We start from the raw sequence: 17672 nt of genomic DNA on the forward strand, positions 1-17672 counted from the left end.
ATATTGGTGTTCGAAAAAAATAAAGACTTTGGGACATAAAAAAATCAGTATCATTACTTTCCTGACACATCTCGTCGAGCTGTTTCCGTACCTTAGCATGTTGGCGCTGCCTTCCCAGGAAGACACTTGGTTCCCAGTAAGGTCCAGGTGTAAAGTGCGGTTGCCCGGTCCGAGCTGGCTACAAGCGGGCATGGTGCGCAGACGGTTGTGGGCAAAGTTTAGATCGGCGGGCCCCTGGACGTGCAGCTTCGGGAACTCTCGCAGCAGGTTGTGCGACGCGTCGAGCAGCCGCAGGTCGCGCAGCTCCTTCAGAGCGGCGCCCAGCGAGGGCAGCGCGTTCCCCGACACGTCTAGCTTGCGGACGGCGCGCACGCCGCGGAACGCCGCCGCCTGCAGGCAGCAAAGGCCCGCGCCGCGCAGCACCAGCTGACGCAGGTGCGGCAGCGGCGGCAGCCAGCCCGACAGGCCGCCCACGCGCGACCCAGACACGTCCAGAACCTCCAGCCGCTCCAGGAGCGACAGGCCCGCCGGCAGTGGCCGCAGCAGCACGTTGTCCCGCAGTATCAGCTCCTCCACTCCGGGCATCATCACGTGAGCGTCTGTAAACGTAAAGGCGCCTGCCGCTGATGACTTGGAGTCACCGAGCGTAAGTTCAGCACCCTTAATGTCGACGCACAGTGGGCGTAAACGTAACGGAGCCGAAACGCAGGCGACATCACTGTGTAAGGTTGCGGGGGTTTATTATTTTTTGCTTGCTTATTCTTGAATTGAGGACACTGTGTGAGGTGAAATGACATGTTTAATGTCGCAATATTTCTCACCACGTTACAGCTTTTCACACCGTTTTCAACTCGCCAACATAAAAACAGCGCTATGGATAACGCATCTTGCCAACATCAAAAAGTGAAATAAGTTTATAAACAACAACGTTAAATATTAACTTTCTTTCTTTCTTTCACTGGTGCCATGTCCTGCGCTGACGCAGGGTCGGCATTGTTAGGAACGGATTTGGCAAGGTTAGTGGAAAGGGGTGGCCGGATGTCCTTCCTGCCGCCACCGTATACCCCCTGGGACAGAATTACTGTACCCCTGCTGTCTGCGTCTGGTGTAAGTCATGGAATAGTGCGAACATGTTCAGATGTCTGCGAGTCGTGTAACTGAGGCAGAACGTGGGGACCAGCCCGGTATTCACCTAGCGGGATGTGGAAAACCGCCTAAAAACCACATTCAGGCCCTCGTCGTTAATCCGCCGGGCGGATTCGATCCGGGGCCGGCGCGCCTACCCGAGTCCAGGAAGAAGCGCGTTAGCGCGCTCGGCTACCCTGGCGGATAACGTTAAGTATTAACTCTCTGAAAGAAAATTAATCTTAAGCACAATATTATGAAAGTTTAATTGGAAGTTTCTTTACATTAATCCTAAGCACAATAATTTGAAAGTTTAATTGGAGTTTAACTGGACTTTTCTTTACAAAACTGCTCTTACACATACGTTATGATGTTGGTCAGTACTACGAAAATCGTCCGATTCTGGTTCAAAGTTCGGTACTATTTAGGATAACAATCAAGTCTACAGTGGATGGTTAATCAAGTGACAAATTTGAGCGCAAGATTACCCAAGGCCACTCCGGTGGATGCAAGCTGGTGAGCCAATAAAGTTTACACTTCTGCGCGCAGTATTTACCTTCAGCTGCGACATGCTCTCTCCCACTGAAATTCCTACAAAACTAATCTGGCCTTTGCTTAACTTTCCAGCAGAAACTTTCCCTACGTTTCTCGTTATGCGAGAAAACGTGTACTCAGCCCTAGTCTTATTATGTGGCGATATATACGCGCACGGTTGGAGCAGCGTGCATATTATAGTGCCCTCTCAGTTCTCACAAGAACAATCAACTAATTTGGCTGGTTCGTTTCTCCACAGTTGGAGCTAAATGTTGCTATAGCTAATTTTAGCTGGATTGCAGCCGATGTGAATGCAGTGTCCACACCAATTTCTTCTCTGCATCGTACGGAGCGTTAAGCGCTCCGTTCTGCACTTGACTCCAGTTCAGAGAAGAGTCTCTACAAAATTTCTCTCTTGTCCTCTCATGGCAGAAGTGCCTCTCTCCACTTGGGTTCCTTTTCCACATCACAGCTTTTTTCGACCAATAGGAGCGTTCCTCTCATTTTGTAGAAACACCTTCTTCCAATCGTAACGTCCCTTCTATCAAACTGCATTGAAACTTCAGTAGTTCTCTCCTTCCAAGCGAGTTTCCGCCAATCGGACGTTTTGTGCCCGTTGTAGACGCCTAAAGTACACTGACCTTTCCGTTTATGACAGGCACTGGACGAAAATGCGTCACTTGCTTTTGTTCATCTCCCGTTGGAATTTCGAAACGCAGTTTTCTAAAGCTTCTTCTCCGCCCTTGTACCAATGCCCTCGCTACAGGCGGCCCTCCAGCTTGAATCACCTGGCCCAGGGTCGCTGTCCTCTTTCCTGCCACCCCTTTAAGTGGTTGCTGGCGTAACTCCCGCAGCGCGGTTTCGGTACGCCATTGTGGAGCTGGCCTTTCAAAAGTAAAAGCCACTCGACTCGCGTTCGCTGTTCTACCTTCTGCTCAAAGGCATGCATTGTATAGGAATGGTGTGTTAATTACTGTCGATTGACTACCATTCCTTTTTGCATTACCTATTGATAGGCAAATGTTCTCATAACTGTCGATTTACGTTAGGTGTCATCTTCACCTTCTCATTGAGATTTGTAAAGATCTCATGTAAGTTGCGAATCTGACCATTTATTCTGCCACCTTACAACTGTCATACGGTGGTTTGTTCACACTAAATGGAATGTCAACACAACGACACTCCACTCTACTGAATACTGAATACTGAACAGTGAAATGAGATTATGAGAAATCTGTGTTACTAAATGGCTAGAAAAATACGTAGTGCCAGTTGCAGGTCCCCTATGACGGCCATCATGGGCAACCAAAATTTTAACTTAAAGTATTGTTATACAAGGTGAACATTAATAAAACCGAGAAGCTGCAGTAATGGATTCCTGACTGGAAATGGAGAAAAAATGTCCTATGAATGTGTGTCCAGAAGCAGGCAGTGTGTGTGAAATGATAATAAATCCTCCCAGAATACAGTACAGAGCAACATCGCATCCACATCATAAAACTTGTTCGAAGTGGCCTCCATGGGACTGCAAGTGATAGGGATAGTAGTGGTTGTCATGCAGGATGCACATAATCACACTTACAGCATGTTGGCCTGCCAGTTGCCTGTGGCTTATACGAGGGTTCGTCTCAATGGCCTGTAGAACCCAGTTCTCCAAATCTGCTGTACACAGTGTGTGCCGCCTCCCTGCACGTTCGTCTATCTGAAAGGACCCCTGATCACTCAAACGCCTAAAACGAGTTATGTGATGTGGTTGTTGTCTGTGAGGGTACTTGTTTTGGTATAGCTGAGCTGCCTCTCGAACGTTTCCATATGCTTGGCCGTACACAAACACCATCTCGGCTTGTTCCCGATATCAATACCAGACTATTCCTGCTGCTTACAGCAGCTGCGTCAATCACACAGCCCGCAACACATAAGCAACATGTGACACATGTCAGAGGATCTGAAATTTGTCAGTGCCATCTACCGTGGCAACGATGCAGTTCTGGACACATGTTCATAAGACATTTTTTTCCTCAGTTTCCAGTGGGGAGTCTATCCCGTAGTTTTTCGTTTTTATCAATGTTCACCATTTATATACAGGGTATCCCAAGAAACCACCGACAAGCTGATTAGTTTTCAAGAAGGAACTGACATCCGGAAATGCACGGCTTGGGTGCTGGAGAACATCGAGCTCTGACATGGGTGTGTGTTCTACGTTACAATAACCCCACGAGAACCACATTACGCTGTCTACATTACAAATGGGTTTCAAACTGTACATGCTACAGCAATGCAGGTGGAGCTGAACCACACGCACACGAGTCAGTATGTGGGACTGTTTCTGAAGTGTTTCAGTCACTATGTAGACTCGAGCAGTAAGGTCCTCCGCTAACATTACAAGTACGTCGTACACCATATTCTTCATCGGTCCTGTTAGTCTGCTTGGCAGTAGCCATGGACCAATGATAACCAATTATTTTGGCCGATATGTAAATACTGATCCTGTGTTGGTCAGTTTCAATCACCTGTGCACACGGATTTTCTTCCACACAACCATGCATGACATGCAAGTTAATGTGCTATCTCTAGTAAACGTCCATTCATCTGTGAATAACACCAAGCTCGGTAATTTTAGACGGAGTATGCATTGTTGTAGATACTACGGCACAAACTAGAACTGTTGTCGGTAGTCCTCCATCCATACTGGCTGGGCTTTCTGCGGATGGTGTGGGTGGATGCCGTTGTTCATGGACAACATGCTACATGGCACTTTTGCCCGTGTTCAGTGCATGTGCCACCTAGCAAGTGCTTGTGGCTGGGTCCTCATCGAACATTGTCAGCACATCACCCACCAACATTGTGTTCCAGCCGATGGTGGACGACCTGCATCAGGTTTCAGTATATACCACACGACAAATAGTAGGTTGAGGATAGTATTTCGGAAGTACGAAGCACAAAGTGCTACTATTTTTCTCTACAATAGACACACCTCAGGCAGGAATACCTATGTGCAACTTTCCGGCTTCTCTGAGGCATCCCTCTATAGTCGCAAACATGGAATTATGTGCAGTACATGTGTTTGGAAAGCGTACCATATACAGTCTTGCAGCAGCTCTCCCATTGCAGTCCGCTTTGCCATACGCAAGCACCATGCTGGTCACTGCTGCTGGTACACATCACATTGCTGCCAACAACGTTATGCACTGGCAGACCACACAAGGTCCGCAGTAGGATGCGCACAAGGTCTGTGTGGAGGACTGTAGCGCATGTGCACGAATATTATTAGCCTCAGGTCGTCCACCCACAACACACAGATTTCTAAATAGTTGCATCCGTTCTGTATTCAAACACTAAAATGAATTCGAGCAGTCCGTCACAACCAATCTTTCTCATACTTCGGTGATCTCCAGCACCCAGACTCTGCATCCCCAGATATGGGTTCCTTTTTGAAAATAAATCAGTTTTTCTTCATGCTCAACACACTAAGCGCAGTCGGTTTTGTTTTCTGTGACACCCATTATACACTCCTGGAAATTGAAATAAGAACACCGTGAATTCATTTATTGACACATTCCTGGGGTCAGATACATCACATGATCACACTGACAGAACCACAGGCACTTAGACACAGGCAACAGAGCATGCACAATGTCGGCACTAGTACAGTGTATATCCACCTTTCGCAGCAATGCAGGCTGCTATTCTCCCATGGAGACGATCGTAGAGATGCTGGATGTAGTCCTGTGGAACGGCTTGCCATGCCATTTCCACCTGGCGCCTCAGTTGGACCAGCGTTCGTGCTGGACGTGCAGACCGCGTGAGACGACGCTTCATCCAGTCCCAAACATGCTCAGTGGGGGACAGATCCGGAGATCTTGCTGGCCAGGGTAGTTCACTTACACCTTCTAGAGCACGTTGGGTGGCACGGGATACATGCGGACGTGCATTGTCCTGTTGGAACAGCAAGTTCCCTTGCCGGTCTAGGAATGGTAGAACGATGGGTTCGATGACGGTTTGGATGTACCGTGCACTATTCAGTGTCCCCTCGACGATCACCAGTGGTGTACGGCCAGTGTAGGAGATCGCTCCTGAAACACGTATGTAACATAGCAGCGATGGTGAGGCACGTTAAAATCTTTGACCAGAGAGCCTATAATCGTGGTTAGTCTGCGCTTGACCGCGCGAGTGTTGCGAGCTGTTCGCTAGTTGTTGTCATGCAGAGCAGTACAGTGGTAGCCGTCATGTAGGCCAGTAATCTGTCAGTAGTCGTTGCGAGCAGTAGCTCAGTTCAGTTGCGTCCAGCAGTACGCGAGTAGTCGTCATGTAGAGTAGTACGCTAGTAGTCGTCATGCAGAGCACTCTGTCGGTAGTAGCAGCCCAGTGCGGTTGTGTGATGTAGTCTGTCGGCTATACTGGTCAAGATGCTGAATGAGGTATATTGTTAATTAAGGTAATCATCAGATAATGTAAAGTTTATTTATTGTAATTAATTTCCAACAAGTGCCCCAATAATAATTTTGATTTCAAAAGCAATTTTACAAAAAAAAAAAAATTTATTTAATTGAACTAACGATTTCGTTCCACTTCCCTTAAAGAAAAGTTTCAGTTTTCAGTTAAATTACAAAAAAAAAGAATATTATTATTTGCAATGCAGTTCCTCCAAGCCGTGCGCAAGAATAAGAGCAGAAATTTGACTAGCAGTTACAATGAGGTAAGAATTTAATTCTGATTTTTGCACAGGGCCAAAGACCGATATTTCGGTTTAATTGAATTATCATTATTACTGAGATTTTCTTATCACTGAATTGACTTTCATTATTTTCGTGACGAACTTATACTTGGGTCAGATTGCGATTCTCATTTTTTATTGTCATTAAATTTAATTGCTAGGGAGGTTACGTTTGGTTCCCATTCATTTATTATTTCTGTCTTTTTAAATTTCTGTGGGGGGTTACACTTAGCACAATGTCCATTAGCAATCTTAAATAATATTGTCACTCTTTAAAATTTTTGTGGGGAGGTTACACTTGGCGACACCCAGTCCAGGATCGTATTTCGTTGAGAGTCTTTTGAACAACAGTCAGATATCTGCTCTTATTTGCTTAAGTATAATTAGGATTTGGCGCTACGCTTTTACTAATTTTGTGACTTTCTTTCCACAGATCAACGACAATTCGTTTGCTCTGTTGTATTTGTGTGTTGTTTTTGCATTGTGCTTATTTGTTTTGTGAATATTTGTGACTATTGTAAAAATGCCGCGAAAGACTGTGAATAGTGTATCGCGAGGTATTACGAACGAAGTTACCGGCTCAAACGACTTTACCGATAGGACATGTGACACGCAGTGTAATGATGTCAATCCTGCGTTCACTAACAATCAGTGTATTCCAACCACTAATGATGACTTTTGTCTTAATGATGAACAAACGAACTCGGTTATGTCCTCTGTTGATTTGACGACAATCGATGACGCGGGACGCTCTATTGTAATGAGCGCTGCCCAGCTTAATACACCCGATTTGGAAAATTCAAGTAACGTACAGACAAATTTGTCTAATGAAAATGAACAGGATACACAAAGTACGACGGATTTATTTAATTCCGAAATAGGGACTGACAGTGTATGTTTAACTGGCAAACCTTTTTGTAAATCTCAGAATAACCAAATGGTTACAGAAAACGAGACAATTCCAGATCCACCACTAAACAGCACAGAGAATATAAACGCTAGTTTTGACTTGGTACGAATTATGAGAAGTTTGCTACAACAGCAAAGTGAGAAAATAGACAACAATTTCAAACAACAGAATGAAAAATTAGACAAACAAAGTGAAGATTTTAAACAACTTAGAGAACAGTATAAACAACTTAATGAAAAACTTGATGAGCAGAACAAACGACTGGAAGAAGAAAACAAACAATTTAGAGAACGGAACAAACAATTTTCTGAAAGTATTAAACAGCCGAGAGAAAAACACGATAACCTTAATGAACAGAACAAACAAGCTAGCGAACAGATTACAGGTGTTACCATGCAATGCCAGGACATTAAAGAACAATTACGTGTGAATACTAAGACTTGTGCTAATAACAGTAATGAAAAAGTTGGCACTGTTGCACAAGAATTAAGTAGCACACGTGTAGGCACAACAGAATCACATAAAGACGAGGTTAATGCAGTCACTGAACAATGTTCAGAAAACGCAACACTGATACACGAAATTAATGCAGTCACCGAACAATGCCCTAAAAACGCAGTACATATTCGCGACGAGGTTAATTTAGAGTCAGTGGAAGTTTCACACACTCCGAATACGGAAGTTGACGAGAAATTTGCACGACAGATTAGTCAAATTGACGAAAGTGTTACAGTAACAGAGTTGAAAACTATTTCAGTCACCAATACGTCACAGAATCCGCCACTTTGCGAACATTTGTCTGACTCACGCAGCGTGTATAATGTGAGCAATTTACAGAGACTACGAGACGTAAAATCCGAAAAGCCACGCGACTTAAAATCTGAAAAACTATGCAACTTGAAATCCGAAATGACACAGACGAACAGATCCTCACACAAACCTGAACGTATTTTCAAATTTAGAGACGAGAACGTTGATTACGAGCAGTTTTTATCCGCCAGAAAATGTAAAGAATTTAATAATGACAGAATACAGGTACACGCTTTGAACTGTATACGACAATTTATCTTTGTACATTCACCGCTATTACCTGTAATGCAGAAGCTAGCTTTGAATCTGATGCGACAATTTGCAATTGTATTTTCATCAGCATTGCCTATAATGCAGAAACTAGAATTAGCATGCAGAGAGCAATTTATTTCTGAATTTGTACCGCCATTACCTATAACACAAAAGCGGAAATTTATTTGCAGTGCGTAATAGACCTCAGGGGATTCATTACGCTTTAATGAATATGTGCCGTAGCGAGCATAGGGCCCCGAGCTGTAGTAGTGCTGTTTCATCTTTAGTTTTCTGCACTGCTGCCTTCTCTTCTACTATCCTTTATATCTATCCAAATTGCTCTTTAACTATTGCTCTACCTAGTATTAAGAAACGAGTAATGAAAACCGGATATGACAAATATTTTACCGAATGTGACAATTTTCAGTAGGCACTCCCGTAATGACAACTACCGCCGTAATTTTAATTACAGATAAAATCGTAATCATTAGTATGTGTAAAATTATTAGTAACAGGAACCACAATTTGGTAACAATAGACCTTTTCACCACAACAGCATGAAAGTCAGCCGCTTAGAATACCTAACCAACAATGCAGTCTACAAGGTCAACCAAACTTTAATGTTTCGCCGCGTGCACGTATAGTCCCAGCTCCAACAAATAGTAACGCATGGCAGCAAAGAAATAACTACGTACAGACAACACACCATTTCAATTCCTATCGCAATGCGCCATATAGAAATTACTATCATGACAGACGTAAAAATAACGAGCACAATTTTCAGCGTACATTTAATAACAGTCGATCTTATTAGCAGCAACAACATCAGCAACAACAAATAATCATGAATGAAACAGACAATAGGTGTCATCCATAGCGTAATACGTCAGTAAGAAATAACAGAGCAGTTCAAATAGTCGAAATGCCACAGCATCCTCCCTTAAATAATAACACGTACGATAAATTTTAACCAGATAGAGCACAGATTGCATATTACAGTAACGCAAACATTACTTTTGACACGCAGAATTTTGCTCACGAGAATGTTATTTGAAACATGCTTTGTTGAATGCTCCACTTTTATCGCACCCAGATCTTACTAGAATTTTTTCCATTGCCACTGACAGTTCCAATACCTCTTTAGGCGTACATATTTTCCAGGAAATTGAAGAAGATGGTTCAATAGTAATTAAAAACATCGCATTTGCAACTCGCATTCTGTCACCTGCTGAACGAAATTATTCTGTTACAGAACTTGAAACATTATGTGTTGTATGGGCTTTCACGAGATTTCGGCATTTTCTTTATGGCAGACATACCACCGTTTACACAGATCACAGAGCGATACAATTTTTACTTTCGGCTAAATTCACTCACGACAGATTAAGCAGATGGAAACTTTATTTACAGGAATTTAATTTTTCAATAGTTCACATTCCCGGCACACAAAATTTTATAGCAGACGCACTATCGCGTTCTCTGAGCAACAATCAGCAAGACGTAGCAACCAACTTCTGCAAAACAAATTTCAGTGTCATGTACATTCAGCAAGTTGCATTTGAAAATTTTATTTCATCGTCATTACAGGACATAGCACAAGAGCAAAATAAAGACAATGTGTGGAAAGAAATTAAACACCTTTGGCAAGATAAGAATAATGTTACGATTAGAAACCATTACACTGTACGCAATGACATTCTGTTTCGCCGCTCTCATCCTGACATCAACAATTGGTTATTATGCATTCCTGACGAACTGGTTAACAAATTAATTTGGTACACTCATTTAAGTTACGCACATTACGGAGCACGAAAATGTTTTCTTATACTGAGACAGAACTGTTATTTTACTAACATGGAGAAACGTATACGACGAGTTTTAGCGTCTTGTAAAATTTGCCAGAAAGCTAAATCAGACACCACTTCACATATTCCTCCATTATATCCCATTATACCTGTTAAATTAAGACATATGGCCGCAGTAGCTATTTTTGGTCCAATTCCGAGAACTAACAGAGGTTTTTGCTACATCTTTGTCGCTGTTGAGCTCACTTCAAAATTTGTTACTTTCACTCCATTACGCAAAGCTACTGCTAAAACTGTTTCGAAGGCATTTGTAAAACATTTTCTATCTCATGTAGGGCATGTGATGAGAGTAATTTCTGACAATGGATCTCAATTTCGTAGTAGCGTATGGACACGCATGTTACGAGCCAGAAACATTTCTCCGATCTATATATCCAAGTACCACGCTTCTTCGAACCCCTGTGAAAGATTAATGAAAGAAATTGGTAAACTGTGTAGAATATACTGCCACAAAAGACATATTGATTGGGATACACACATACTCTCATTCCAAGATGTAATTAATTGCATTCCAAATGAATCCACTATGCTATCTCCGTCTGTTATACTGAAAAACGTTGAACCACCAAACAAAATTAAAGAATTAGTAAACTTCCCTAAATGTCGTCGACTAAGACACCACGAAATAATTGACATTGCGCTGAACAACATCAAACGTGCCGCAGAGCGCCGGAGAAGACAGCAAAAACAGGTTCGTACACGCCGCGACTTTCACGTTGGACAGAAAATATTAGTACGTACACACTATTTATCCAGCAAATTAAAAGGTAAGTGCAGTAAATTTGAACTTCTATACGCAGGTCCATATCGGATTCGCAGCATCCCTCACCCCAATGTTGTACACGTCAAAACTTTGAGAACCAGAAAATCGAAAGGCAACCACCATATCTCAAACATTAAACCGTTTATTGAATGAAGACACTTTATGATTCAACACACTATGATGCCATTTACTAATGCAATTATATTCACATGACTAATTACTGATGATTATCGTATTTTTTCTTGGCAAGTGCCCGACAAGGTAAGGTTAGCAGGTCGCTTTTCTTGTCGTTACACATCAGACCGTGCACATTTTCCACTTTTTTTTGTGTATATGATTGTACTCCAGTTTTGTTTGTATGCACTGTGAAATAGTTAAGATATAACACACAGCAGTTGATTTTGACATTCATTTTGCCCTATGACATCTCAAGATCGTGACTGTTTTACATTTTTGCTGCTGCATTGTATTATTCTGTGTACATTTTTGTATCTGAACACTGTCAATGTCTTTGACATATTACGTTTTCTGTCATGTTATGCTGTATGGTTAATTGTGTCACCATAAACTAGTCATTATTTAGTGGGTATATGATTTAAATGCAGGACATTAATCTTTGTTCATCAATTTCAGAAAGAAATGATGCCTGTAAGAAATAAATTCAACAGAAATGGGAATTTCACCTACGGAATAAACGAAAGAAGATGCAATAACTTTATGAGGAAGAGTAAATGGATCAGGATTAACGAGCATTAACAAGAATATATTATACTCATCGTAGAATAGCAGTCTTAACTAATTTTTTCTTTCAGAATACAAGGTGATTGATGCAGGCTGTCAGACAGAACTACACATCTTAGTTTTAGTGATGAAATATGCTAGAGATAAGGAATAGTTGTGTAATGAGTAATGAAGTGATTTTTTTGCAGATGATAATGAATGCTGATGAATAATGATGAAGAATATGCTATTACGAATAATGAAGTTTTTCTTTACAGGTGATGATAATAATGAAGTTATGATAATGTGGATAATGAAGTGATTGATAATGAAGTTTTTCTTTACAGATGAGGATAATGTTGAAGTTATATTTAGGCTATGTAGTTATTTAAGTATTTGTTGCAGTTTGTTTTGACAGCAGGTGTTATATTGCATAGTAGGATGACGGAAAGTTTTGGAAAGGACAGCTATTGAACACATTTTTATACACATTTCACTACCTGTTAATTCGAAGTTCACTACTTTTCAGCATAGTGTGCGTTTCTTCTTTCAGGTCAATAATGCATTTTGTATTTTTTCCAGGAGAAGCTTTTCATGATACTTACTAAACCTGTTACTTATTATACCTGTTGTAGTACTTGCATTTTTATTTTTTACCCATTTGTGTTTATCATTTATAAATGTGATCACATATACTGCCTTGTTACATAACCTTGCTACAGCTGACTCATGACGAATGACGTTAACTATCCTCATTTACAGCAATAGGTCAAAGCAAATAGTGTTATGCCTCAGCAATTAATTATCGATCGCAACGCAATGCATTGCTAAAAGAGGTATTACCAGTCCCACATAATGTCACTAGTTTATGATAATTCTGAATAATACTGATCAACTCTGAATAGTATGTCACTTCAGTAATGACTTCTTAATGATAAAAAAATATATATATATAAAATAATGCTTTGTAACTGGTCAAGGACTGCCACTGTTTATTGTAATACGATTACCCATGATGCCAGCTAATGATTCTTACTATATTGGAATGACAAATGATTAATTAACTATGCTATGCTTTGTAACTGGAAAAGAATGCGACTGTTTAATAATGCTTTGTAATTAGGAAAAGAATATGATTCTTACTATATTGAAATGACAAATGATGCTATGCTTTATAATTAGAAGAAGGCTAATGATTCGTACTGTATTGGAATGATTAATTAATTATGCTATTCTTAATTATGCTTTGTAACTGGAAAAGAATATGATTCTTACTATAATGAAATGACAAATGATGCTATGCTTTGTAATTAGAAGAAGGTTAATGATTCTTACTGTATTGGAATGATTAATTAATTATGCTATTCTTAATTATGTTTTGTAACTGGAAAAGAATATGATTCTTACTATAATGAAATGACAAATGATGCTATGCTTTGTAATTAGAAGAAGGCTAATGATACTTACTGTATTGGAATGATTAATTAATTATGCTATTCTTAATTATGCTTTGTAACTGGAAAAGAATGTGATTCTTACTATATTGAAATGACAAATGATGCTATGCTTTGTTATTAGAAGAAGGCTAATGATTCTTAATTATGCTTTGTAACTGGAAAAGAATGCGACTGTTTAATAATGCTTTGTAATTAGGAGAAGGCTAATGATTCTTACTATATTGGAATGACAAATGATTAATTAACTATGCTATACTTAGTAACTGGAAAAGAATGCGATTATTTAATAATGCTTTGTAACTAGGAAAAGAAGGTTACTGATTCTATGTAAAACAATTAATGAACATTTTTCTGTAATACTACATACTTGGTACAGAAATGTTCAATAACTGGGCTATGAATGCCGCAAACTACTAATGTCCTTCACCTTATGAGCTAACTACCCTGAATTACTGCAATGTCCATTTGTCCTGTCTATCCTAGTGATCATGGAGCACTATATTTGGTTTGGCACTAATTCTACGTTGGTGTGCCTTGTAAGAGCGTGGTGTTGACACGACATGCTGTCCACCACCGTGAGCGATGAAGACGTTATTATGGTCCCACTGTTTGCTGTACCTAATGTACTGCCAAAATGAAAACATGGAACATTACTACGACAGTTCAGTGTCTTGGCTACACTGATAAATTCTGATGGGAAAAGAACTTCAAATTGTGTCACTTGGTGTTGTACTGCTGTGGAAAGATATGGACTTTCAGAACAGCTGTGTGCAATCTAAAGTGCTACAACCATGATGCAATCCTCCCTTTCCTATCCTAATTCTTGTCACATAGTGAAAATCATTTTTTTGCTAACGTCATTTATGTTCATGGCTATACATTTTTTTTTTTTTTTCGATTTGCTGAACTCCAGTGCGAGTACAGTTGTCACTTGTCGATATGATTTTTTGCCATTATGTTTATTTATTGCAAAAATGCCTAAATCATTTTTTCGATTTGTTCTGAAGTACAGTATATGTACACTCTTGTCTCTTATATTGTATATACATTTTTTATTTTAATGATATGTTCTGAACTACAGTGCATGTGCACTTATGTTAGGTGTTAATATGTTTTCTACTGAACTTCAGTGCCTGTGCATTTTTTCTCATTTTTCAATATGATTTGTACTCATTCTGTATGTTCAATACTTCAGTACATATGCACTTATGTCATTTGTTACTAATTGTATATACATTTCGTCAATTGCTAATATGTTCTCAACTCCAGTGCGAGTACACTCATGTCACTTATCAACACGATTTTCTGCCATTCTGTTTATTTGTTCTGAATATGCTAAAGAATTTCTTCAGTGCCTGTGCACTTTGTTTTCTGTCAAATAATTTGTATATACAGTTTTCTGATTTGCTACTATGTTTTGTACTCACATCCTGTCTTTGTCTGATATATTTTGTACTTGGTGCATGTGCACAACATTTAATTTATGTACTAAATTTGAATATTCTGTAAATTGTAAAAATTTCTTGCGATGGCAAGTCCAATTGACTCACCATCGCTGCCAAATTTTTGCCCCCCCAGTGGAGGGTTATGAAACACGTATGTAACATAGCAGCGATGGTGAGGCACGTTAAAATCTTTGACCAGAGAGCCTATAATCGTGGCTAGTCTGCGCTTGACCGCGCGAGTGTTGCGAGCTGTTCGCTAGTTGTTGTCATGCAGAGCAGTACAGTGGTAGCCGTCATGTAGGCCAGTACTCTGTCAGTAGTCGTTGCGAGCAGTAGCTCAGTTCAGTTGCGTCCAGCAGTACGCGAGTAGTCGTCATGTAGAGTAGTACGCTAGTAGTCGTCATGCAGAGCACTCTGTCGGTAGTAGCAGCCCAGTGCGGTTGTGTGATGTAGTCTGTCGGCAATACTGGTCAAGATGCTGAATGAGGTATATTGTTAATTAAGGTAATCATCAGATAATGTAAAGTTTATTTATTGTAATTAATTTCCAACAAGTGCCCCAATAATAATTTTGATTTCAAAAGCAATTTTACAAAAAAAAATTTATTTAATTGAACTAACGATTTCGTTCCACTTCCCTTAAAGAAAAGTTTCAGTTTTTAGTTAAATTACAAAAAAAAGAATATTATTATTTGCAATGCAGTTCCTCCAAGCCGTGCGCAAGAATACGAGCAGAAATTTGACTAGCAGTTACAATGAGGTAAGAATTTAATTCTGATTTTTGCACAGGGCCAAAGACCGATATTTCGGTTTAATTGAATTATCATTATTACTGAGATTTTCTTATCACTGAATTGACTTTCATTATTTTCGTGACGAACTTATACTTGGGTCAGATTGCGATTCTCATTTTTTATTGTCATTAAATTTAATTGCTAGGGAGGTTACGTTTGGTTCCCATTCATTTATTATTTCTGTCTTTTTAAATTTCTGTGGGGGGTTACACTTAGCGCAATGTCCATTAGCAATCTTAAATAATATTGTCACTCTTTAAAATTTTTGTGGGGAGTTTACACTCCCCACACCATGATGCCGGGTGTTGGCCCTGTGTGCCTCGGTCGTATGTAATCCTGATTGTGGCGCTCACCTGCACGGTGCCAAACACGCATACGACCATCATTGGCACCAAGGCAGAAGCGACTCTCATCGCTGAAAACGACACGTCTCCATTCGTCCCTCCATTCACGCCTGTCGCGACACCACTGGAGGCGGGCTGCACGATGTTGGGGAGTGAGCGGAAGACGGCCTAACGGTGTGCGGGACCGTAGCCCAGCTTCATGGAGACGGTTGCGAATGGTCCTCGCCGATACCCCAGGAGCAACAGTGTCCCTAATTTGCTGGGAAGTGGCGGTGCGGTCCCCTACGGCACTGCGTAGGATCCTACGGTCTTGGCGTGCATCCGTGCGTCGCTGCGGTCCGGTCCCAGGTCGACGGGCACGTGCACCTTCCGCCGACCACTGGCGACAACATCGATGTACTGTGGAGACCTCACGCCCCACGTGTTGAGCAATTCGGCGGTACGTCCACCCGGCCTCCCGCATGCCCACTATACGCCCTCGCTCAAAGTCCGTCAACTGCACATACGGTTCACGTCCACGCTGTCGCGGCATGTTACCAGTGTTAAAGACTGCGATGGAGCTCCGTATGCCACGGCAAACTGGCTGACACTGACGGCGGCGGTGCACAAATGCTGCGCAGCTAGCGCCATTCGACGGCCAACACCGCGGTTCCTGGTGTGCCCGCTGTGCCGTGCGTGTGATCATTGCTTGTACAGCCCTCTCGCAGTGTCCGGAGCAAGTATGGTGGGTCTGACACACCGGTGTCAATGTGTTCTTTTTTCCATTTCCAGGAGTGTATTTCGCACAGATTGTCCCAGTTGTGATGAATTAAACCGCTGGGCAATATTTTCCACTTTGTCTTTTATCTTAGCATTCATCTCTCAGTGATATGGAGATACGCGTTTCAAAATGTGGCTACAGTTTCAGGTTATCAGTTTCTGCTTCTCTCAGATTACCAATTGGAATTCACTGCAAATTGTTCGAACAATGCGCAGCGAGTTACTATCTTTAAAGTAGCGTAATAAATTGCCCATTAACGAAAAGATAACCACCTAATCATCAGGCTGTGATGTGACACAGTTTAAAATATTTTTAATCAACAATTTACCTATAGTTGCTTGACAAAAACTGCATAGCAAACACATGTGAATCCAAGATATGCCTTGTTTTATTTTTTTATGCTACAAGTAAAACTTATCTGTAACTCCAACAACTTCACTCCGTTCACATACAGTAAGTCTTTTCAGCAGCGCAGATTTCTGCCTTCCTTGAAGCAAATCAAGATGTATGTATGATTGTTTGCATAACACGGTGAAGAAACCTGCCACAAAGAGCCCATGACAAAGAACTGCGCCAATGAGTCTCAAGAAGGCATCACAGTGCTTAGTAAGCTTCTCAACAGGAATGTTGTAACATGAGCTATACATGTACATCACACGTGTTTTTTTCTTACTTTTTCTTTAATTTGTTCACCTCAGCCAGCCTTCGATACATACTGAATCACACACACACACACACACACACACACACACACACACACACACACACACACACACGATTTCCGAACGCCAAACCAATGTGTAACACACAACATGCATGCCTCCAGACAAATTTCCTGCCATGAGCTCCTTACATCGCTCCAGTTATGTGGAACTGATGATATCCAGTTACTTAACGTTGTTCTCAGAAATTTATTTGTAGCTCTAAGCATGACGCACAAAGAAAATACGCTACCATTACAGTTTCAGACATGTCCGGAAGAACAGATACCAACGACAGACTTCGCCTGCCTTACTTTCATAACTAAATGGAAATTTTTATGATACAGCTGCTTTGAGCATTGAAATAATTCAACAGCTGCACCTGAAAATTTGTGACCGGACAGGGAACTGAACCCCGTTGCCCCACTTCTCTAGAGCAGTTCCCTAAACTGCCCAGTCAATCAGACACGCCCCTCCC

General features: G+C 41.1%; 1 protein-coding gene across 1 annotated transcript in view; it reads right to left on the bottom strand.

The window, feature by feature from the left end:
• Nucleotides 1–350: 350 nt before the first annotated feature.
• The window catches only part of LOC126456154 (uncharacterized), a 114924-nt gene continuing 97602 nt past the window's right edge, over nucleotides 351–17672 (bottom strand). The window contains exons 3-4 of the mRNA XM_050091908.1: nucleotides 440–599; nucleotides 351–390 (exon numbers count right to left, since the gene is read on the bottom strand). Of these exons, the coding sequence (XP_049947865.1) occupies nucleotides 351–390; nucleotides 440–599 (200 nt within the window). The remainder of the gene's footprint in view (nucleotides 391–439; nucleotides 600–17672) is intronic.

The sequence above is a fragment of the Schistocerca serialis genome, chromosome 2 (genome assembly GCF_023864345.2).
Source record: "Schistocerca serialis cubense isolate TAMUIC-IGC-003099 chromosome 2, iqSchSeri2.2, whole genome shotgun sequence".
NCBI classification, from domain to species: Eukaryota; Metazoa; Arthropoda; class Insecta; order Orthoptera; family Acrididae; genus Schistocerca; species Schistocerca serialis.